The 19279-nt window shown below is 43.4% G+C and overlaps 1 protein-coding gene across 2 annotated transcripts in view; it reads left to right on the top strand.

Annotated features, from left to right (window-relative positions):
* The window catches only part of CLIP1 (CAP-Gly domain containing linker protein 1), a 69866-nt gene that overhangs the window by 3142 nt on the left and 47445 nt on the right, over positions 1 to 19279 (top strand). Inside the window, exons 2-9 of one of the 2 annotated variants that reach the window (XM_045296885.1) lie at positions 2389 to 2586; positions 3160 to 3263; positions 4987 to 5047; positions 6718 to 6750; positions 9899 to 10003; positions 14584 to 15528; positions 17059 to 17175; positions 18828 to 18885. In XM_045296885.1, the coding sequence (XP_045152820.1) occupies positions 2389 to 2586; positions 3160 to 3263; positions 4987 to 5047; positions 6718 to 6750; positions 9899 to 10003; positions 14584 to 15528; positions 17059 to 17175; positions 18828 to 18885 (1621 nt within the window). The remainder of the gene's footprint in view (positions 1 to 2388; positions 2587 to 3159; positions 3264 to 4986; positions 5048 to 6717; positions 6751 to 9898; positions 10004 to 14583; positions 15529 to 17058; positions 17176 to 18827; positions 18886 to 19279) is intronic. The other variant, XM_045296884.1, reaches the window with a different exon arrangement.

Here is a 19279-nt window from a genome sequence, read left to right as displayed (position 1 = left end):
AAGAGGCTGGGAGAATCCTGATTAAAAAGTGGAAACTACAAATTCTCATGGACTCTGGACTTTCTGGATTCACAGGGTTTGGATGAGCCCTTGAAACTACTGCCCCGAGTTAATCTTTAAACTGTAAATAAAAAAATATCCCCTATAGTCTGTGTAAACCAAACTGTAGTCTAGCTTAACTAGAAAAGAAGGCCTGTTTTGGGCGTCATGCTCTTGTAAGAACTGTGTGGGATCAAACTGACAATAGCAACTTGAAAACCTCGCTAAGAACCATAGGGAACGGGGGAATTCGAATGGGGGAAGAACGACTCAGAAGGAGGGTGAGAATGGCCGCAAAACTTGAAGAATGTCAACAATCCCCCTAAATTCTACATGTGGAAACTCTTGAATTGGTGTATTTCGCTACATGTATGTTCTCAACAACAATAGGATAAATGAGACGTGAAGGGAAAAAGATGAGATGGTAAGGGAGCCGGGGAGACTAGCTGAATGGACGCAGAACAACTTGATCAGGAAAAGTGAAGTGTTCACTTACTGAGGCGTATGCAACCAATGACAGTGAGTCACTTGCACAGAAATTATCTGGTGGGAACCTAAACAGTGGTGTGAACTTTCACAGAGAACATAGCAAAATAGTATCTTGCAAGAGAAAAAGAAAAGACCTAATTGTGAAAGGTAAACTGGGACCTTAAAAAAAAAGAACGATTGCCACGGTTTCCTGTGCCTCCTTGATAATTTGCACAGCACGGGCTGTTTGCAGCACCCTCCAACTCAGTCTGTCCAAGGTGTGATGTTGACGCAGGCAGTGCTGTACTACCGGACACTGACGCGGACTTGCCCTGCATGTCTCCTGAAAATTTACATTTGGCTCAGCGCCCTTCTTTGCTACAGTGCTCTGGGGAGTCCCTGTACCTGGTTTGGGAACCTTCAATTTAGTATTTTCAGGAGTAAATGTTAGTAAGAGAAAGTCTAATTTAACCGTATAATGAAATTGGAAGTTGAAGGCCAGATGGTGAAAAGACAGCAGTGGCCCTCCACTCCCCCACCAGTCTGTGTAGTATGTAAAGAAGTCTCACTAAATAGCCATAGCCAAGGACAGTGCTGATTCGATTGGGTTCCTTTACTCAAGCAGTTATCAGACTGCCTAATGACTAATTGATGACAGGGAGCAGTGTAAGGTGGACTGATTAGGAGAAGAGCATTCAGGCGGCAAATGGGGCTGTGATTGCTGGCCATGATGTTGAAGCTGAACTGACATCAGGCCAGCTACCACGGAGTAAAAGGCTGGGGACAATGATGCTAATGAATGAAGCCTCTTCCGAAACCTCCTTCCAGCCTCTGGAGCCCGCTATGGAAGAGATATTATTCAACCTGCTGAATGTCCGGTGAACATTTCTCAGGGTGTTAAGGGTGTTACGTTGACAATTATTTTTCATGACTATTCATTGCAAGCTGGAGGGATCATGTGAGGCCATGAAGACCAACAGATGGCCGCATGGAAGCTTCTCTCTCCTTCTTTCCTGTCTGTCTCGCTCTACCCCGCCATCTTGTTTTCTCAAGTCTCTCTCCATTATTTCTCCTCCTTCATCTCTCTCCTGTTTCTCTCATCCTAGTGTCGTCCCCCCACCCCCTTCTCTCCAAGTCTTCCTTTTTCTTATGTGTAGACAGCCCCAGAGATACCCTTGCTGGACCTCAGCGGCTCACCCACGTTCTTAATCTCCTCTTTGTAAACCTCTCTAATGATTGGGATTCCTGGGTGACCTCGCCTGAGCCTTTTGTGTTGAAAGAAAGATGAAGGAAATCCCGACAAAGATCCAGCTATTTAATCAATCAAAGGAAGGTTTGTGATGCTAAGGGATGACACCCCTTATGTACTTGAAAGTATCAAGAAGCTTAAGAAGGTGGGGAAAAGTTGAAGGCTCAAAAGATTGGCCAGAACATCATAGCAAGAAGCTATGTATTCATGAAGCTCAGGCAGAAATGGAGTTTAGAGAAGCTTGCTAAGTGGTCTCCATGGGTTTTTTTCCTAGATTGCTAGAAGATACTGCCACCTGAATTGAGGGTGACTTTGATATGATGCCTGCATTCTCCTTTCAAACACCTTCCTGGCTATTCACTGACCTCTTCACATTGTTTGCTTATTCCATGACCTCTTTACATGTGTGATTGTTCCGTCACCTCTTTACTTTGGTTCTGTGTGAAATTTACTGACAAGTGACCACACGCTTCCTTGTGTCTTGGTGACAAGCTTTTTCTAGTATTGGGCAAGCCTGTGAGCTGGGGCCGCCTTGTGCTTTGCTGAGGAGCTGCCTGCCATGCATGCTTCGCTCCCTCCCTGCTTTCCCTGATAGCATCATCGCCCTTCACATCTTTAACTTTCCTTTGCAGTTGACTGAAACCTCCTCCCGGTACGCCAGGAAGATCTCCGGCACCACTGCCCTCCAAGAGGCCCTGAAGGAGAAGCAGCAGCACATTGAGCAGCTGCTGGCTGAACGGGATCTAGAGAGGGCGGAGGTGGCCAAGGCCACGAGCCACGTGGGGGAGATAGAGCAGGAGCTAGCTCTGGCTCGGGATGGACACGATCAGGTGAAGTCTGGCACTGGTCTTGTGGTGATGGTGATGGTTTTTAAGTTGAGTGAGGAGGTCAAAAGGCAAGCCTGGTACTTGGAGCCAGGGAGCCAGTCTTGAGAGTGTGCATTTCCCTGCTGGGATGGTCTGAAAGCTCTGTCCCATGGTACCACGTTTCCATCCTCCTAAAGATGAAGTTTTGTTCTTCTTGATTTGACTGTAGTCTATTGGTCTTTATGTTCAGAGCCTGTTTGTGTTAGGCCAACTTGTTTACTAGATCTTAGCTGTGATACCAATCTCGTTTTGTAGATTATCCTTTATATGTGTTTCAGTCTCAAAAACAACAACAACACAAATAATTGTTTTTACGTTGCCCTCTGTTGCTCTACCGGTGTGGTTTTTCATCATCTCGCTTCCAGGAAAGCTGCCGAGGGAAGCCCATTAATGGTCACATAAAGCATTTGAATGTGGAAAGGTTTTAGAGTAATGCCAACCCACCATGGTACCACTTAGCTGTAGCCTTTTGGAAGTATACCTGGGCCTGTATGTGGGCCCGAATGTGCCCCTCATTGCCGTCCATGTTTTCCCCAGCACGTCCTGGAATTGGAGGCCAAGATGGACCAGCTGCGAACAATGGTGGAGGCGGCTGACAGGGAGAAGGTGGAGCTTCTCAATCAGCTCGAAGAAGAGAAAAGGTGACCCCGTGCTAACTTTCTTGGTGCATGTGTGGCCTTTTTCTTAGGAAATAGTTCTCGTTAACACCCTTGTGATATCAACCCATAGAGCCAGAGGGATGACTTGATCTCTTGGGTAGCAGAAATTGAACTCTTCCCACAGTGTTGGGAGGATTTGCTCTGCTCTCACTTTTTTTTCCCTTTAAGAAACAGACTCTTCCAAACCTGGCTTGACTCATTGAACACATGCTTATTCCTTAGCTTCTGTGTATCAGGCATCCTCTTGAGCATGGCCTTGGTACTCCAGGTCTAAGCCCACTAGTCATTTACCAAACATCTGCCATGTATCTCAGGGACTTGTACTGCCAAGTGGGTGATACAAAGTTCCTGCTCTTGAGAAATTCTGTACATTGGGAAAACAAAACTCTCCTATGATCAATGATTTGAGAGTTTGTCCCAGAGAGAACAAGATCAAGTGCTGAATTGTGTGAGCTAGCGAAAAGTGGGGTTTATTGGAGCAATGAACAAAATGTCTGCCAAGAAACCCTCTGAACAAGCCTGGAGTCTAGGAGGCGGCTTGTCTGCCTTGTCATTGATTGCCATCTTCTGCCACTTCTGAGAGCAGTGACACACTTCAGTAATTAATCTAGTGTTCATGGATGCTCAGAACGGTTATACCAACCACAGGTGAGTAGTAAGGGGTACTGCCAGTTTTTCCAGGGAGGTTACTTTGTCTGAGAGAGAAAGCTTTAGATAGGAAACTCTCCTCGTAGGCTGAAAGTGGCTTTGGCTGACTTCATTTCAGCATTCCTGAAACACACTCTAGTGTCAGATCTCGTTGGTATATTTTCTGTTGTGATTTGGGTGAAAGCTCACAGAGCAGGTTGGTTCCCCACTTAGCAGTTCGTACACTGAATCTTTCCTGACAGTGACTGCATTCCCTTCAGTGTAACAGCTCTCTTCCCATTCCCTCCCTGCTTCTGCCCTTTTCCCTCCTCCACCTCTGCCCCTTCCTGCCTTCTGAGCTTTATCCCTCGGCACATGCCGCCCATTTGGTCTTGTATTGCCAACATCAGTGACTTTAAATTTGAAAACAATGTGCATTTTAGAATTAAGGAAATAGTCTTGATTCTGTCTCCCTCTGTCCTCAAAAAATCAATGACAACCCATTCTCCCAGTCTGGGAGCAAGAGGTACTGGTGGTGGAGAGGCAGCCTGCCAGCCTGGTGTTGTATAACCTGGTACCCAGGGCTTTCAAAAGCTCCTGGACAAATAGAATTTGGAAAGAATGGAATTTTTCCATGAGCTTTTGGAAGCCGCCTTGTATGTGTCCTTTATTACCCTAAGATATCTGGCATAGGATGGTGTAGAGATACTTGTTTTCTGTACCACCCCATTCCCTGTCTCCAATTAAAGGGAAGAACACCAATGAACTTGAAACCTCGAATCTTTTCCTCTCAGGCTGACCTTGTTTGAGGTCTATTCTCATGCTTGTGATTGTGGGCCCGCTGATTTTTCTGAACCCTTACCAGTAGCTGGCTGAAACTGGTGTTTCCTCAATAATGAGGGTGGAGCTCTTAGAGGACTGTTTGCTTGGTCTCTGCGGTGTTTCTCTCCACTTCTCTTGCTCCTGATCCTCAGCTGAGTTCACTAGGGTATTGCTTAGCCTTTTTTTTTTTTTTTTAAATAAGAAGACATGTCCTTTAATTACTTGCTAAATGCTTGGTTTGGCTTTCAATCCACAGGAAAGTTGAGGATCTTCAGTTCCGGGTTGAGGAAGAATCCATTACCAAAGGCGATCTTGAGGTAAAACCCCTCCAGCTCTAAAGCTTTCCTGGTGCCACTGTTCAGACATGGGGGTTGGACAGGAAAGTACAGGCAGTCCCAGTTACCAACAGGAGTTATGAACCAACTTCCAGAAAGCCCGTAACTAACACATAATCCTTCAACAGAACAAATAGGTGCTACTTTGTGACACATGTCAAAGAATTATTATTGCTATGCTATTATGTGAAAGATGTTTTTCTGTATCTGGAAGTGTTCCTGTAATGTAATGTTTTTACTAAAAAGTTCACTGGGGAATAAAAAGCTATGGACTTTTTCCACGAGTAACGGATGTTAGAGAAACTACCTAACTGTTCCCTACAAATTTTACTTAAAGAAGAGAGGAACTCACTCATAACCTGGGCACTGCCTGTAACTGTGCCACCCGGGATGTGTGGCCAGATCAGAGGGCACGAGTGGGGCATCCCCAGCCCCTCTGGCCCACTGGGGTGTGGGCACTGCTGGGCCGAGGGCATGGTGTCAACATGGGAGCCTGGCCCTATTGTGTTCTTCTGCAGAGGGAAATTGTCATGACTTTCTTTTTCTGCTTCAAATTTGAGAACCATGAATGGGTTGAACTCAGTCATACACCTGGCAATGCATCTGAGAATGCAGAACAGCCTGCTTGAGAATGCAACTCCTGTTCGAGGATCACAAACCAGATCTCACAACTTCTTTCCCATAATTCTTAACAAAACCCCTGACTTTATCTCAGCTTTGCTTTTCAGTTGAGCAGAAGCCTCCTCTCTGTAAAAGAGATCAGTACAAGGGGGCTTCAAAAAGCATGTGGGAAAAGAAATCCATTATCTTTTCATTTAATATTTCCAGGAACTTTTTGAAGCCCTCTGTCTATGTACTAGTAGGTGATTTTTCTAAAAGCAATTACAAGAGCAAAAAACAATTTTTATTTCAATTTATTTTAGTTGCGTGGCATTTCTGAATTCATCGAGATTTCCCTTGGCATAAGATCTCTCGATTATTATTAATGTTAAATTTTGTATTGGAATCCACAGTTAACGTGATTTCCATGCTTTTGAACCACTGCTAGGTGTATGACCATATAAACTGTTTAATTTTCCAAATTGTGCAGCCTTTTGGTTCTTTACTCTAATATTTGCATAAAAACGGACCCTCTTGTACAGTTCTAAGGATATCCATTTTTGCTACCATTAGAGTTACAGAGGATATTGACTGTCCGCACAGTGCTTAAATTTTGGGGACCATTCTAAAACAGGAGCTTTTATGTCTTTGGAAATTAATACTTTTATGGTTAATAGAGTAAAGGGAACATTTCTGATTTTTAGAGGACCCAGGATTCAACAGGTGATTAATGATTTAATACCATCTTTACTCATTTCATATAGTCATATTCTTTTAGTTGGTTTTTGTGTTCTCATCCATTTAAACCCCCACCCCACCCCCCAAAGACTCATTAGAAGTTTCATTTCATCATCTAATTCATATGAGATATGTGGTCTTGGGTGTTGGGGGCAAGGGACATGAAGTTAAAAGAGTATTCAGCACCAGGCTAGTCTGTCTGATAAACTTACTTGCAATTAATCAAACAAAGTAATCTTGAAATACTAACAGATATTGGAAGCTTAGTGGAATCTCCTTTTTGTTTTTAATTTTTTTATTTTTTTCACTGATAGCAAAAGAGCCTGATTTCTGAAGATCCTGAGAATGTAAGAGGGTGCTTTCCCATGTGGTTGACTCCCTTGTTAACAGAGACTGATGACAGATTAAAATGCTTATTGATACACTCAAATACTAACTGTGTACGTCGACATTGGGATGTTGGCCTTAATATTTCTGTGCATGTGGCTTTCAAAGCAGTTACCTTTGTATCCTGGAGAAATTGTACCTAATGACTAAGCTCCATAAATTAATTGGTTTAACAAGTAGGCAAAATTTATAAAAGACTTTTATCGAAAAGGAAAGGGAAAAAAAACTATTTAGGAGTCTAGCCTCCTTTAGTTAATTCATAGTGTATTCTAATTTTATAATTTGTCATAAAGAAATGCTAACTCACGGCAGCATAAAATGTACTAGCTGAAGGAGTTGGAGAATTTTTGAGCAAGGATTCCCAAGTTCTCGTCTTGTATTTCCCATGCTGCCAAGAGGGAATTGAAATCCCAGCACCCATTGCCTTTTCTGCAAGCTCCCCCTGCTGGCTAGTTTGACCCATGCACCTGACGAGAAATTCCAGCTTGATTCGTGACTACAGTTGTGATGTCGAGCCCATTCCAACCCATAGAGGCCCTGTGTGACTAAGTAGAATTGCTCCTGCAGGTTATCCTTGGCTGTTATCCTGACAGGAGCAGGCTGCCAGACCTTTTCTTCTCAGACCCACTGAGGAGGTTCAAACTCCTGACCTTGGAATTAGCAACCTGGCTCTTAACCATTGCCCAACAGGCTCCAGTCCCTACAATGTGAAACAAGAAGCAGGCATTCTCTAGTGAAGAGACTACACTGTCTCTTCAAATGTATTACTGTTGAAGTGAGATTTTCCCGTTAATAGCAGTGCTTCTAGACCTGTTGGGTTTTCTTTGCCTCTCTCCTTCCCTCTGCTCAATGCCAACAACCACCGCAGACCTTCCTCACCAGAGTGGCCTGCACGCACTGCCCCAGCTGTCCCCAGCAGCTGCATAGTGAAAAGGTTCTAAGATGTGCTTGCTTAGGTTGAACCATCACCAGGGAACAAAATGAACACCAAGCACGACGTCTTTTCCTACCTTTCTTGGCAGCTGACTGAAAACTCAGACTGAACTTTAAAACCAGACTGAAATTTAAAACCAGAAAAGTCTGAATTCAATGGCTCCTTTTTTGTGACGTTCTTCCCCTGAACAGGCTTCCCTGCCCTGTGTTGGTCTGCATGGGCTCTTCCTTCTGCATCTCAGCCCCTGCAGAGCCTCAGCTTCCTTCTCCACTCCTCCAGGGAGAGAAGAGGGCCATCCCATTCGTGAATTCTTAGTACATGGTATGGTAGGTCTGCTATGGGATCCCAAGGCCCCTTCTGGATGACCAATCACACAGCACTGTGGGCACACCTCTCAGTCAGCAAGCTCTCTGAAGGAGGAGAAGGTCCTGTTGCATGGGCAACAGCTTGTTCTCTGGATATACAAGATAATTTGGTGGGGAAATACCATTACATTTAAATTCTGTTTTTCCATAACTTCCTGAAGCCATCTCCTGCTGGCCTCTCACCCCAAGGAGAAGAGGAGAAGAAAGGTTCCATTGGCTTTGGCTGCTCGCTGTTTGTTTGGGATTTTGGGTCCTGAGGCTGAGACCCCTGTTCTGTAGATCTGGATTGGATTCTTCTCGTCAGAGAAGATCCATTCATTCATGTCGTATATCTATTGAACATAGGACCTCGGGGACTACCCAAACAATCAGGTCTAGAATTTTCACTCTGTTATTTTTGTTGAATATAAAGAACTGAAGAAGGTGAAGATTTTCCTCTATTTTTGGTTCGCTTTTCACATAACCCCCGATGGGTTTTACTTGGCTCATAAGCAACATGAGAGCCTGGAGGCAGTGAAGCCACCCCCTGAGTACCGGAATGAGTGCAGGTGCTCATAACATGCCAGCTTCTTCAGAAGCTTACACTGCCCCAGCCTGCATTGTTTAGAGTCCATAGTTATAATCTCATGGCCCCTAATTGTGGCAACTGGTAGATCAAACCCAGGAAGGTTGCACAGTGTTGACACCAACACAAGTCACTGGCCGCTGCTAAGGGCAACTGGTTAATATTTTCTATCAGCTGATTATGCTGACCAGACCCTCTTGAGTAAGATAGGCGGATGAGGACTACAGTCTAGATGGATTACTCCAAACTTTGACACTCCTGCTGCACTCAGACCTGTTAGAGAGCACCTTTGGGGTTTTCCCTCTGGTTGCGGACGAGGCCATGATGTTGGGTACTAGCCAGGATCTGTGTTGGACCACCCTTGGCTCTCACCAGCCCATCGGGCTGTCAGGCCAACTCATACCATTGAAGGAGCTGGCAAGACTTCATTTCTGGCTTAAAATAGTAAGCCCCCCTGCCAGCTCTAGCTCAGCTTTTCTCTGCTGAACTCCGATGGCTAGTTCAGAGATGGAGGCTGTGGAAGGTAGTTTTCAAATTTTTTTCTCGGTAAATCTGATTTGTGTCCACCACCACCCTATGACAAACAACGGCCTCTTGACAACTGACCTGCCACAAATGAGTCTGCCTAGACTCCTGGGCCTTTCTCACCTCGGTCAGCCCAGACCACGGGGGTGAGTTTCCTCAGCTCCACTTGTTAGGCTCCCTCTGCAGGTTTAGTATCTGACCTGTGTTCATGTTGAATCATCTGCCAAGCTCAAAGGGTATCTCTCACACAGTTCAGATTCTGAGTTGCTAGCAATGATCATCCAGGGGGACAGTCTCCTCTGCGAAGTCACTGAGTCCGTGGCATGTGCATCAATGTTTCATGGTTGTTGTGGGAGGTGGGGAAAAGATAGTGTAGAGGAGTATTAACGATTCTAATTTGTGCTGGTCAACCTCACTCATAGATATCACTGACATTTGGCTGCATGCATCTGCCACCTTTCATCTGCCGCCTGTGTTCTCCGTCTGCTCTCTCAGTAGACTAGCCCTTCTCCCTGCCCACCATTATCCTTGTGTCTACAGCATTTGTCCTCACCCTAGCCTCTTCATCCCATCGCCATCCTCCTCTCTCCATTGTCCCCTTTGGTCATCCTCTGGCGGAAGGTACCGGTGGCTCAGCCTGCATGCTGCGCTCTCTCCTCTCGTGCTGGCGTGTGATGGTGGCACTGTTGTGTTCTCTTCCTCTTCCTTTTTACTAACAGACGCAGACCAAACTGGAGCATGCCCGCATTAAGGAGCTTGAACAAAGCCTGCTCTTTGAAAAGACCAAAGCTGACAAACTTCAGAGGGAGTTAGAAGACACTAGGGTAATGGTTTTCACTATTTAATGACGCAGACCCATGTGTGTGAGTGGTGGACACTGTGGGTGATGTGCCCTATCGGTGGCCCGAGCTTGAACCTGACCTCAGGTTTGACCTGAGTTTGGTTTTGGAGTTGTCCTGGTGTTTGTGAGCTTAGGCTGATGGGTAGATAATCTTTCAAAAAATCTTGCATCAGTTGTAAAGATGCCTGCCCTTGGTTAACTGAAACGGAGAGTAGAAACATGCCAGCTTTGTCGATGGCACGGACCTCCAGGACCGTCGTTGAAGTGCTCTGTGTGAATACCTAAAAGCGCATTTCTGCAGTCTGCCACTGGCACTCAGTTGCCCCTTTGCTCTCCCCACCCTGGCTGCTGCTTTTTCGAAATTGTCCTGTGTTCGCCTTGTTGGATGGTAGCTCTCCTTTCCTGCCCTCTTCCCTGACCTCTTGGGAGAAGAGGATTGAGGCACTGGCCTTTTTTCATGAGAGTTGAGGACCTTCTTTCCAGGTGTTTTTTCCTTGTTCTCCAGGCCCTTGTTGCATCTCCATCCTTTCTGTTCCCCCAGAAGTTGCAATCTCGGTGGTGAGGAATGAAGAGTGTACAGAGCAGAATGGCTTCTCCCGCTGAGAACTCACTGAGTGGCCCCGGGAGCCAGTGTGGTAGAGATGTCTCAGTGGACTTAAGTATTAAAGCACTGATGGAGTGCTTGCTTCATGCAAGGCATTGTTCTAAGCACTTTACAAGCTTTATCTCACAGCACTAAGAGTTGAGTCAATTCCAATTCCTAGCGCCCTCATAAGGTAGAGTAGAACCCTGTAGCATTCCAAAAATGCCATCATCATAGAAACAGATTGCAGTAGCTTTCTTCTGTGGAGCAACTGGTGCATTTGAATGGCCAACTTTTTACTTAACAGCCAAGTGCATAATCCTAGGGCCATCAGAGCTCCCGCTGAAGTGCTACTGCCTACCACCATTGAGGCAATTAGAACTTAGCAACCCTATAGGCCAGAGTAAAGCTGTTCCTTTGGGTTTGGAAGACTAAATCTTTATGGGAGCAGACAGTCTTATCTTTATCCCATAGAGTGGCTGCTGGGTTTGAACTGCTGACCTGTAGGTTAGCAGCCCAACAGGTAACCACTAAGCCATCAGGCCCCTTTACTGAGGCACCAGAATAAAACACCTGACTGCCAGCAGTTCAGTTCTGACTCATAGTGACCCTGTAGGGCAGAGTAGAACTACCCCCATGATTTGCCGAGACTGTAACTCTTTATGGGAGTAGAAAGCCTTGTCTTTTTCCTTTGGAACTGGCTAGTGATTTGGAACTACTGGCCTTGTGGTGGGAGCCCAGTGCATAGCCACTCTGCCACCAGAACCCATTCAATGAAGCACAGAGAAGTTAAATACCACGTCTACTCGAATATAAGCTGACCTGAATATCAGCCGAGGCACCAAATTTTACCACAAAAATGACATTAAAAATGTGCTGGAAAAACCCGGCTTATACACAAGTACTTTGCCCAAGGTTATATAGCTAGTAACCACAGAGAAGCCCGGATTTCCATCCAGGGCTTATAGCTCCAGGGTCTGCCTTTCCCCACAGCAGAAATGAGTCCATTATGGATGTAGTTATGCACATAGGTATAGGTGTACACATGAAATGACAGTAACTGGCCACCGCTGGACTGCCCAGATCTTAGCTTCAAAGTTTGAAAAATCACTCTGCCACAGACCAGATTTGGGATCCTGATTTTTTTTTTCCTTTGAATTATCAGTAATTTTAGACATTTCCATTGTTGTGAAATCACTGATCAATCTAAAGTATTTAAGTAAGATTTCTTTAAATTCTAAGTTTTCATTTTTTTAAGAAGAAAAAACCGTCCTCAGCTTCAAAACTAAAGACTCCTCCCCTGTTTTATTTGGCAAGCAGGGAAGGGGAAGAGTGGTCATTTAGTGCTGTCTCTGTTACCTGAAAGCCAAAGACTTGATCTAGGAAATAAAAAGAACTGATGTGATTGCATTCCTTTGGTATGGTCCAAAGAGGGCTCTTTTCTTTCTTTTAAAAAAAGTCTGAACTCTTCTGTATCATAGCATTGTGAGTGAACACCTTTGGATTTTTAAATTTTTTTATTTGAGCATAAGAAGGCACCTGTTCACAGCAGGGCTTATCCAAGTGTTGAGATTCAAACGGCTCTCTTTCTATAGTAAGTAGAGCCTGTTCTAGACCCTCACTCTTCATCTCCCAAGCGGTGCTCCCTTTCTAGGAAGCACTTTAGAATTCCTTTGAGGATCCCTGGTAGCACAGTGGTTAAGAGCTAGGGTGCTAACCAAAACCTCTGGAGGGTGGGTGGGGAAGACACCCTTACCATTGCTCCCCTGGGAGAAAGGTGTCCTAGTCTGTTCTCTGTAAAGATTTACAGCCTTGGAAGCCCTGTGAAGCAGTTCTGTTCTATCCTGTAGGGTTGCTCTGAGTCAGAATCAGTTCCAAAGCAGTGAATTTCTTTTGTTTTCTCCCTTTTTCTACAGAATTCTTATGGGGCAAGACATTCTATTTGTGGACAGGGCTTGGTACCATAAAGATATTAGCAAGAACAAGAATTGAAGCCTGTCTTTTAGGGCATAGGCTGAGGAAACAAGCAAAAGTTCTGTGAAATGCTTTACAAAGTAGAGTCATACTGTTATTTATTGTATTTTCCACTTCCCATTTTCTCGTTTTGACTGCTTTGTGATTAAGAAAGATTGCCCTACTGGGTTGGAGATTTTCCCTCTATATTATAGACCTTGCAGCAGTAACATTTTGTACCTTATTACACATGAGAAACAGACTCCCCCACTCCCCAGAGAAAAATAGAATAAACGAATCATCTTCTTTAAACCACTATGCACTGTAAGTTTAGTCAGCTCTGAATACTGAATGGCTTGATTATGTAGTTTTGGAAATATAAGTGCTTGCTTCTCTTTTCTTGTGGACTTTTTGGTCGCCATCAGTGTCCTAGCCTGTAGGCAGGCAGAGGATGTAGGAGCAGTAGACAGTATGTATTTTCTGTCCTGGTAAAAGGCAGTATGGGTGAGTTCCTTGAAATCCAGGACTCACTGTTTCTTCTGTTTACTCCTGTTTCCTTCTGTTCTCAGGTTAGTCACACGATTAATTTTTATGCTTGGAGCAACCATTTTTCACCTATTCTGTGTATTATAGTGATTGCTTAGCTGGTAGTGGTGTTAGGTGCTGTTGAGTTGGTTCCGATTCATGGCGACCTTACGCACAACAGAATGAAATGCTGCCGGGTCCTGCGCCACCCTCACAAATGTTGTTGTGTTTGAGCCCATTGTTGCAGCCACTGTGTCACTCCATCTCGTCAAGGGTCTCCCTCTTTTGCTTTGACCATCTCTGCTTTAGGAGAGGGAAATACTTTTCTTAGAAGGACTGGACCCAGGTCAGGAAGGTCTTTCTTCTAGCCCTGAGGTGTGTGTTTGAAAGAAGCAGCAGTAGATTGCTAGGCCTTACTCCAGAGCTCTCATAGGATCAAAAGACCTAGAAGTACCTGGGAATCTGCATTTTGAACATACCTCCCATGTGACTAGTGTGCACACACTGAAGTCTGAGAACCACTGGGTTCGGGGTCCAAGATGTGTACATCAGAATGCTGAGAGAATTAGAGGAGGGAGAATCTGGGTGAGAGACTTATGTTTAACTACAGGTAAGTAACCATCTTTATATATTTTTTAAGTTAATTATTTTTCCATCATCTGTAGATGATAGTTTACTTATTGGAATATCTATCTGGTAGGTCATTTAAGGTCTTTCATATCAGCTTGATGCAATCATTATTTATAATTTAAAATATTCTGATATCCATGTTAACTCTTGATAGTTTAAAAAGGAACAGTTGAAGTTAATTTTATTAATATGTTCTGCTTAACACTGTATATACAAAATAGTCTTTTAAATACATAATCGATATAAAAATTACTAACAAGATACTTCACATTTTGACTTTACTACATCTTCAAAATATGCTTTGTCTTGTTGGTTAAAGCGACATCATGACTTTTAAAAATTGGAACTGAAAAAAGGGGGAAAATGCTTTTTACTCTTGGAGTATGTCTCCCATAAGGCAAATTGCGCTTTATGTGCTTCGCAGCCAGATGTGGCTCCTGCCTCAGTACTAGCTGGCACAACTCTGGAAGGTCACCTCCACCAGACAGAGCAGCGTGGACACTTCCTGGTGCAGATGGGCCAGCACTACGGGGAGCACTCAACTTCACTGTTTCTGTGAATGTATAATCAGCTCATGGGCACAGGAGTGATTTCAACTTCTTTAGAGAAAAAAATAAAACAGTGTATTCTTTTACATTCTTTGAGCATCTTAGAATGGTGGAACATTTCCAAAGGTGGTGATTTTGAGTAGAGCTACCAGAATTGGCCTTACAACATTATTGCAGTTACAGATCCATTAAGATGCTTTGACTAGCTTGGTGTGTGAGATAAGGGGGTTAGAAAAAATAAAAAGATCTTCGAGGTTAAAGAAAATCATTATGAATTGAGTTCTTGTTTAATAGCTCGCTTTTTATTTGGACTGTTGTTCACAGGTGGCGACAGTGTCTGAGAAGTCTCGCATCATGGAACTAGAAAAAGACCTGGCGTTGAGAGCACAGGAGGTAGCCGAGCTCCGGAGAAGGCTTGAGTCCAGTAAACCTGCTGGTGATGTGGATATGTCACTTTCCCTTCTGCAAGAGATAAGCTCTTTGCAAGGAAAGTTAGAAGCCATCCATACCGACTACCAGAAAGAAATAACTTCTCTCAAGGACCATTTTGGAGTCCGTGAAGAAACACACCGGAAGGAGATGAAGGCCCTACACACCGCAGCAGAGAAGCTTTCCAAAGAGAACGAGTCACTGAAAAGCAAGCTCAATCACGCCAACAAGGAGAACTCAGATGTGATTGCCCTGTGGAAGTCCAAGCTGGAGACCGCCATCGCCTCCCACCAGCAAGCAATGGACGAGCTGAAGGTATCCTTTAGCAAGGGGGTTGGTGCGGAGACGGCAGAACTGGCAGAGTTAAAAACACAGATAGATAAACTGAGACTAGATTATCAGCATGAGATAGAAAATTTGCAGAACAAGCAAGATTCTGAACGGTCGGCTCATGCGAGAGAGATAGAAGCCTTACGGTCTAGTCTGATGGAGGTCATCAAAGGGAAGGAGAACAGCCTGGAGGCCATGAAATCGAAGCTGGACAGAGCTGAAGACCAGCACCTGGTTGAAATGGAAGACGCGCTAAACAAACTGCAGGATGCGGAAATAAAGGTAAAGGAGCTAGAGGTACTGCAAGCCAAATGCAATGAACAAGCCAAGGTGATTGATAATTTTACATCACAGTTCAAGGCGACCGAAGAGAAGCTCTCGGATCTTGATGCACTTCAGAAAGCCAGTTCTGAAGGTAAATCGGAAATCGAGAAACTTAGACAACAACTTGAGGCAGCCACAAATCAAATTAAAAATTTAGAGATGGCAAGGAATGCTGAGAGTGGCAAGGTTTGTATAGAAGTCTTCCATCTTTTTGTTTTCCATTTGCTGTTTTTCTTTTGCATTGTATATTACTTATGAGTTGAAGTAATTCATCCAAGTTCCTGATTGAATTAAAACAAATGGTTTGTTTTTAACTAATTTCCCAGTTGAGTATAGTATCTTCTGAATATATGGAACATGATCTCATCTGAGGAGGTTAGAGAAAATGATATTTCACCTGAGAATCAATCTTGGATATTGTTTTTCTATTGGTCACATTATCGATTCCTGTATCCCTGGGCTATATACTTTGATTTCCTGTCTAAGCTTGCTTCCAGGCTATAATCTGTTTTTAAGAATGGAGAACTCTTTACATTGATGATATTGAGTTTAAGATAAATGAATGAATGAAAACAAGTGATAGGAACTTACAGGATCATCTGCTTCTTCCCACCTGCATAGTTGCCTTGACTCTAGGGTTATACATAAAAGTAGATGGGGAATCTTGAGTGTTACTTAACATTCTATGACTATGAATACTTACAGTCAATTCAGGGTAAGAGCTTGGAATTCTTTTGACTTGCTATTTGTATTTCCTAGGAGTTTTTCCTGTCCCACACTGAGAAACCCATCGATTCCCACCTTTTTAAAGAAAAGACTGAATAAATGTGCTTTGACCAAGGCATAAAATGACTTAAAATCTTTACCACGTACATGACTTATTAGTCTTTTTGATGTCATCTTCATTTCCTCAGTTGCCTTGCCTCTAGTTAGGGAGCTGACATTGATGCCCAGTGTTCTGAGGTTTTTTCGAGAGAAGCTGCTCTGTTATCCAAGTAGCAGGGGTCTTGATGATTAAGCTGGGTTGAGATATGAGGACTGACAAACAGGCAGACCTTGCTGAGTAACTGTCATCCGGGTTGAGATATGAGGACTGACAGACAGGCTGGTCACAGGAAGTTTTTCTCTGATCTCCTCACTTGGTTTCCAAACACCAAGCAAAACAAAATGTAGCTAGAAGGGACAATGCAGCTAACTGCTGGCCCGTCTTTTCTTTTTCATTAACATGAAGACTTGATGAAAGCTAGGTTCAGGCAACTATTGTCCAGTGGATTTCTAAAATGCATTGAGATAGCAGAAAGCCTACCCCCAAATACAGAAAATGGTGGTAACACAGGCAGCAAGTATCTACCACCCAGTTCTTTAAAAAAAATTTCAACCCAGAAAATGATAATTGCTCTAGTAGTTCATTTAAAAAGATAGACTTCGGCAATTCCTATTTCGGATCCTCCCAGTAACTTCAATTCCGGGCTATTTTGGCTATTTTAAAACTAGCCATTAGATGCCCGTATTAGAATGGACCGTTTGAAAAGTTACCATTGAATAGCAACCATTTGAAAACAAAGAACTTTTACCCATGCCTCTATTCTTTCCAACTTTGTTTGGTTATGTTTGTTTCTCATACGTTTTTGCATTTGTTTTATTTTTTTCCCTTCTCATTCATTTTTGTTTCCCTTTTGTTCATTTGCCTCTGTATCATGTAACACTGTATGTTAGGCAAGTAGCATTTCCCGAGAGCTCCAGGGGAAAGAGCTTATGCTTACTAACCTTCAGGAACGTTTGTGTGAAGTCAGTCAAGTGAAAGAGACCTTGGAGAAGGAGCTTCAGACTTTGGTAAGTACCTTTTGGGAAGCCAGATCTCAGGCTTATGGCCAGTTGTTCCTGTTTTAAAAGCCAGCGCCTCCACAGAGAAAAAAATGTGGAGGCTGTTTCCTTTCTCCAGCTAATGTGGTTTGAAAGGAGTGTTAGCAGTTTTCTAGCTGATAATCACATGGAAGGGAATTGGGATCAAACCCAAACTAGCAATAAAGGTGGGTATTACTTTTTGTTTTGTTTTTAATCCTTTGCCTCTGGAAAGACACTGCTTTTCTTATTGACTATCCATTGCTATTGAGCTGATTCCAACTCAGAGTGAGCCTATAGGACGGGGGAGCCTTTGCCCCACAGGGTTTATCTTTTCTTACCTTTCTACTGTGCATCCTGCACCTCAAACACAAGCTCCATCGAGGGTGATAAGGAGGCATGAGCAGTGTGAGTGATACCCAGACTTTATGGAGAAGGAAAACCATGGGTCTTTGGAGGAACCAAATAGGATAAGTGGTACCTTCAAGAGATCAGTGGTCTCAAACTCCCCAGTTAGCCATTTGTGTGCTAACACCAGTGGTGATGTAAAGTGTTTTTCTTGTTTAATTGGAAGTATTCTAATTTTTCTAATGGTAAGCATATAGTTGTACTGTCCATTGTATTAGTCACCATCCACATGTGCCTGTATACATTTAAATTAATAAAATCGCATAACATGTAGTTCCTCCATTACGTTAGCAGCATCTTAAGTGCTCAGTAGCCGCATCTGTGGCTTTCATATTGGACAGTGTCGTACTCAACATGTGCATCACTGTAGAAAATTCTGTTGGACAATCCTGGTATATAAGGGGGTGCCAAAAAGTTCATGGAAAAATGGAACTTAAAGATGTGAAATTTTTTTGTGAGCTTTTTTTGGAAGCCTCCCTGTAGAGTATTTCAGCTCTTTTTAGAGTAAAAGTTGGCCTGGCAGTCACTATTTCTGAAGTATGGGTTACTCTAAGGACATTTTTTGAGTTTTACTTAATTTCTCTGCCCTCTTCCCTACACTTTGGAATGCCTCTAAGTATTCCTTTCTGTAGTCTGGAGAGAACACAAGCCACCCTAGGTCTGGCTCTTGGTGGTCTAATATGGATGGGTGGACTTCTGGTGTGCACGCCCATCTTGTACAGACCTAGCTAGAAGGAGCCATTTAACCATTGTTGTGGCTTATCTGACCTATAGTTCATCTCAGGCCAGCCAGGAGAGTGGGTTTGTGTCTCTTGACCATTGTTGTGTTGAAAAAAGAAAAAAAAAGACCTAGGTGGGGGTGGGGGGTGGGGGGGACACCTACACACAAGTAGGAGCACATCAATTTAAAAGTCGCTGACACAGACTTAGATTCAAGATATTAAGCTCAGATTACTCTCAGATATAGAAAATTCTAGACCTCTACTTACGGTCTCAAACTGATTTTTGAACGTGTGGAAAAAGAACATGAATGTAGGCATGCACATGCTTATATCTACACATTTATACATGTATACATGCATGTGTGAACAATATATGCAGATGATAGTGATTTTTAAGCGTACTTTTGTACGAATGAATCAGAACCCGCAACCACAAACGGTGTTTCAGGAAGGATGCCTGGTAGTGAAGTCTTGAGATCTTTCTGTTCTGATCAGCCCGCGCTTTATCTTTAGAAAGAAAAGTGTGCTGCAGCTTCAGAGGAGGCGGTCTCTACTGAGAGAAGCATGCAAGGTATGTCTTAGTTTCACAAGGTGAGCAAAGGGTTTCAGAGACTCCTGTTCTCAACTGCAAAGACAGAGGCTACCTTTAGTCTAATTTCACCATCCTGGAAGTTCCCACAGCTTAAAGTAATGCTGGACCTCATTGGCTCCCTGAAGCCTCAAACTCCCCACTAATTCTTCTTTTAACTTAAGGCTTGTTCCATATTAAAATGTAAGTATAGTTGGGAAAAGTATTCTTATGGTTCAGCTGAAGTCTTCAGCAGTTTTTTAAAAAAAAAATAAATTTTTTTTAAAATCATTTTATTCGGGGCTCATACAATCCTTATCACAATCCATCCATCCATTGTGTCAAGTACATTTGTACATTTGTTGCCATCATCATTTTCAAAACATTTTCTTTCTAC

Source organism: Echinops telfairi, unplaced genomic scaffold (genome assembly GCF_000313985.2).
Source record: "Echinops telfairi isolate 266 unplaced genomic scaffold, ASM31398v2 ScPeMD7_7412;HRSCAF=8450, whole genome shotgun sequence".
Taxonomy (NCBI): domain Eukaryota; kingdom Metazoa; phylum Chordata; class Mammalia; order Afrosoricida; family Tenrecidae; genus Echinops; species Echinops telfairi.
The sequence above is the reverse complement of the archived record's forward strand: the minus strand, read 5'-3'. Positions and strand labels throughout refer to the sequence as shown.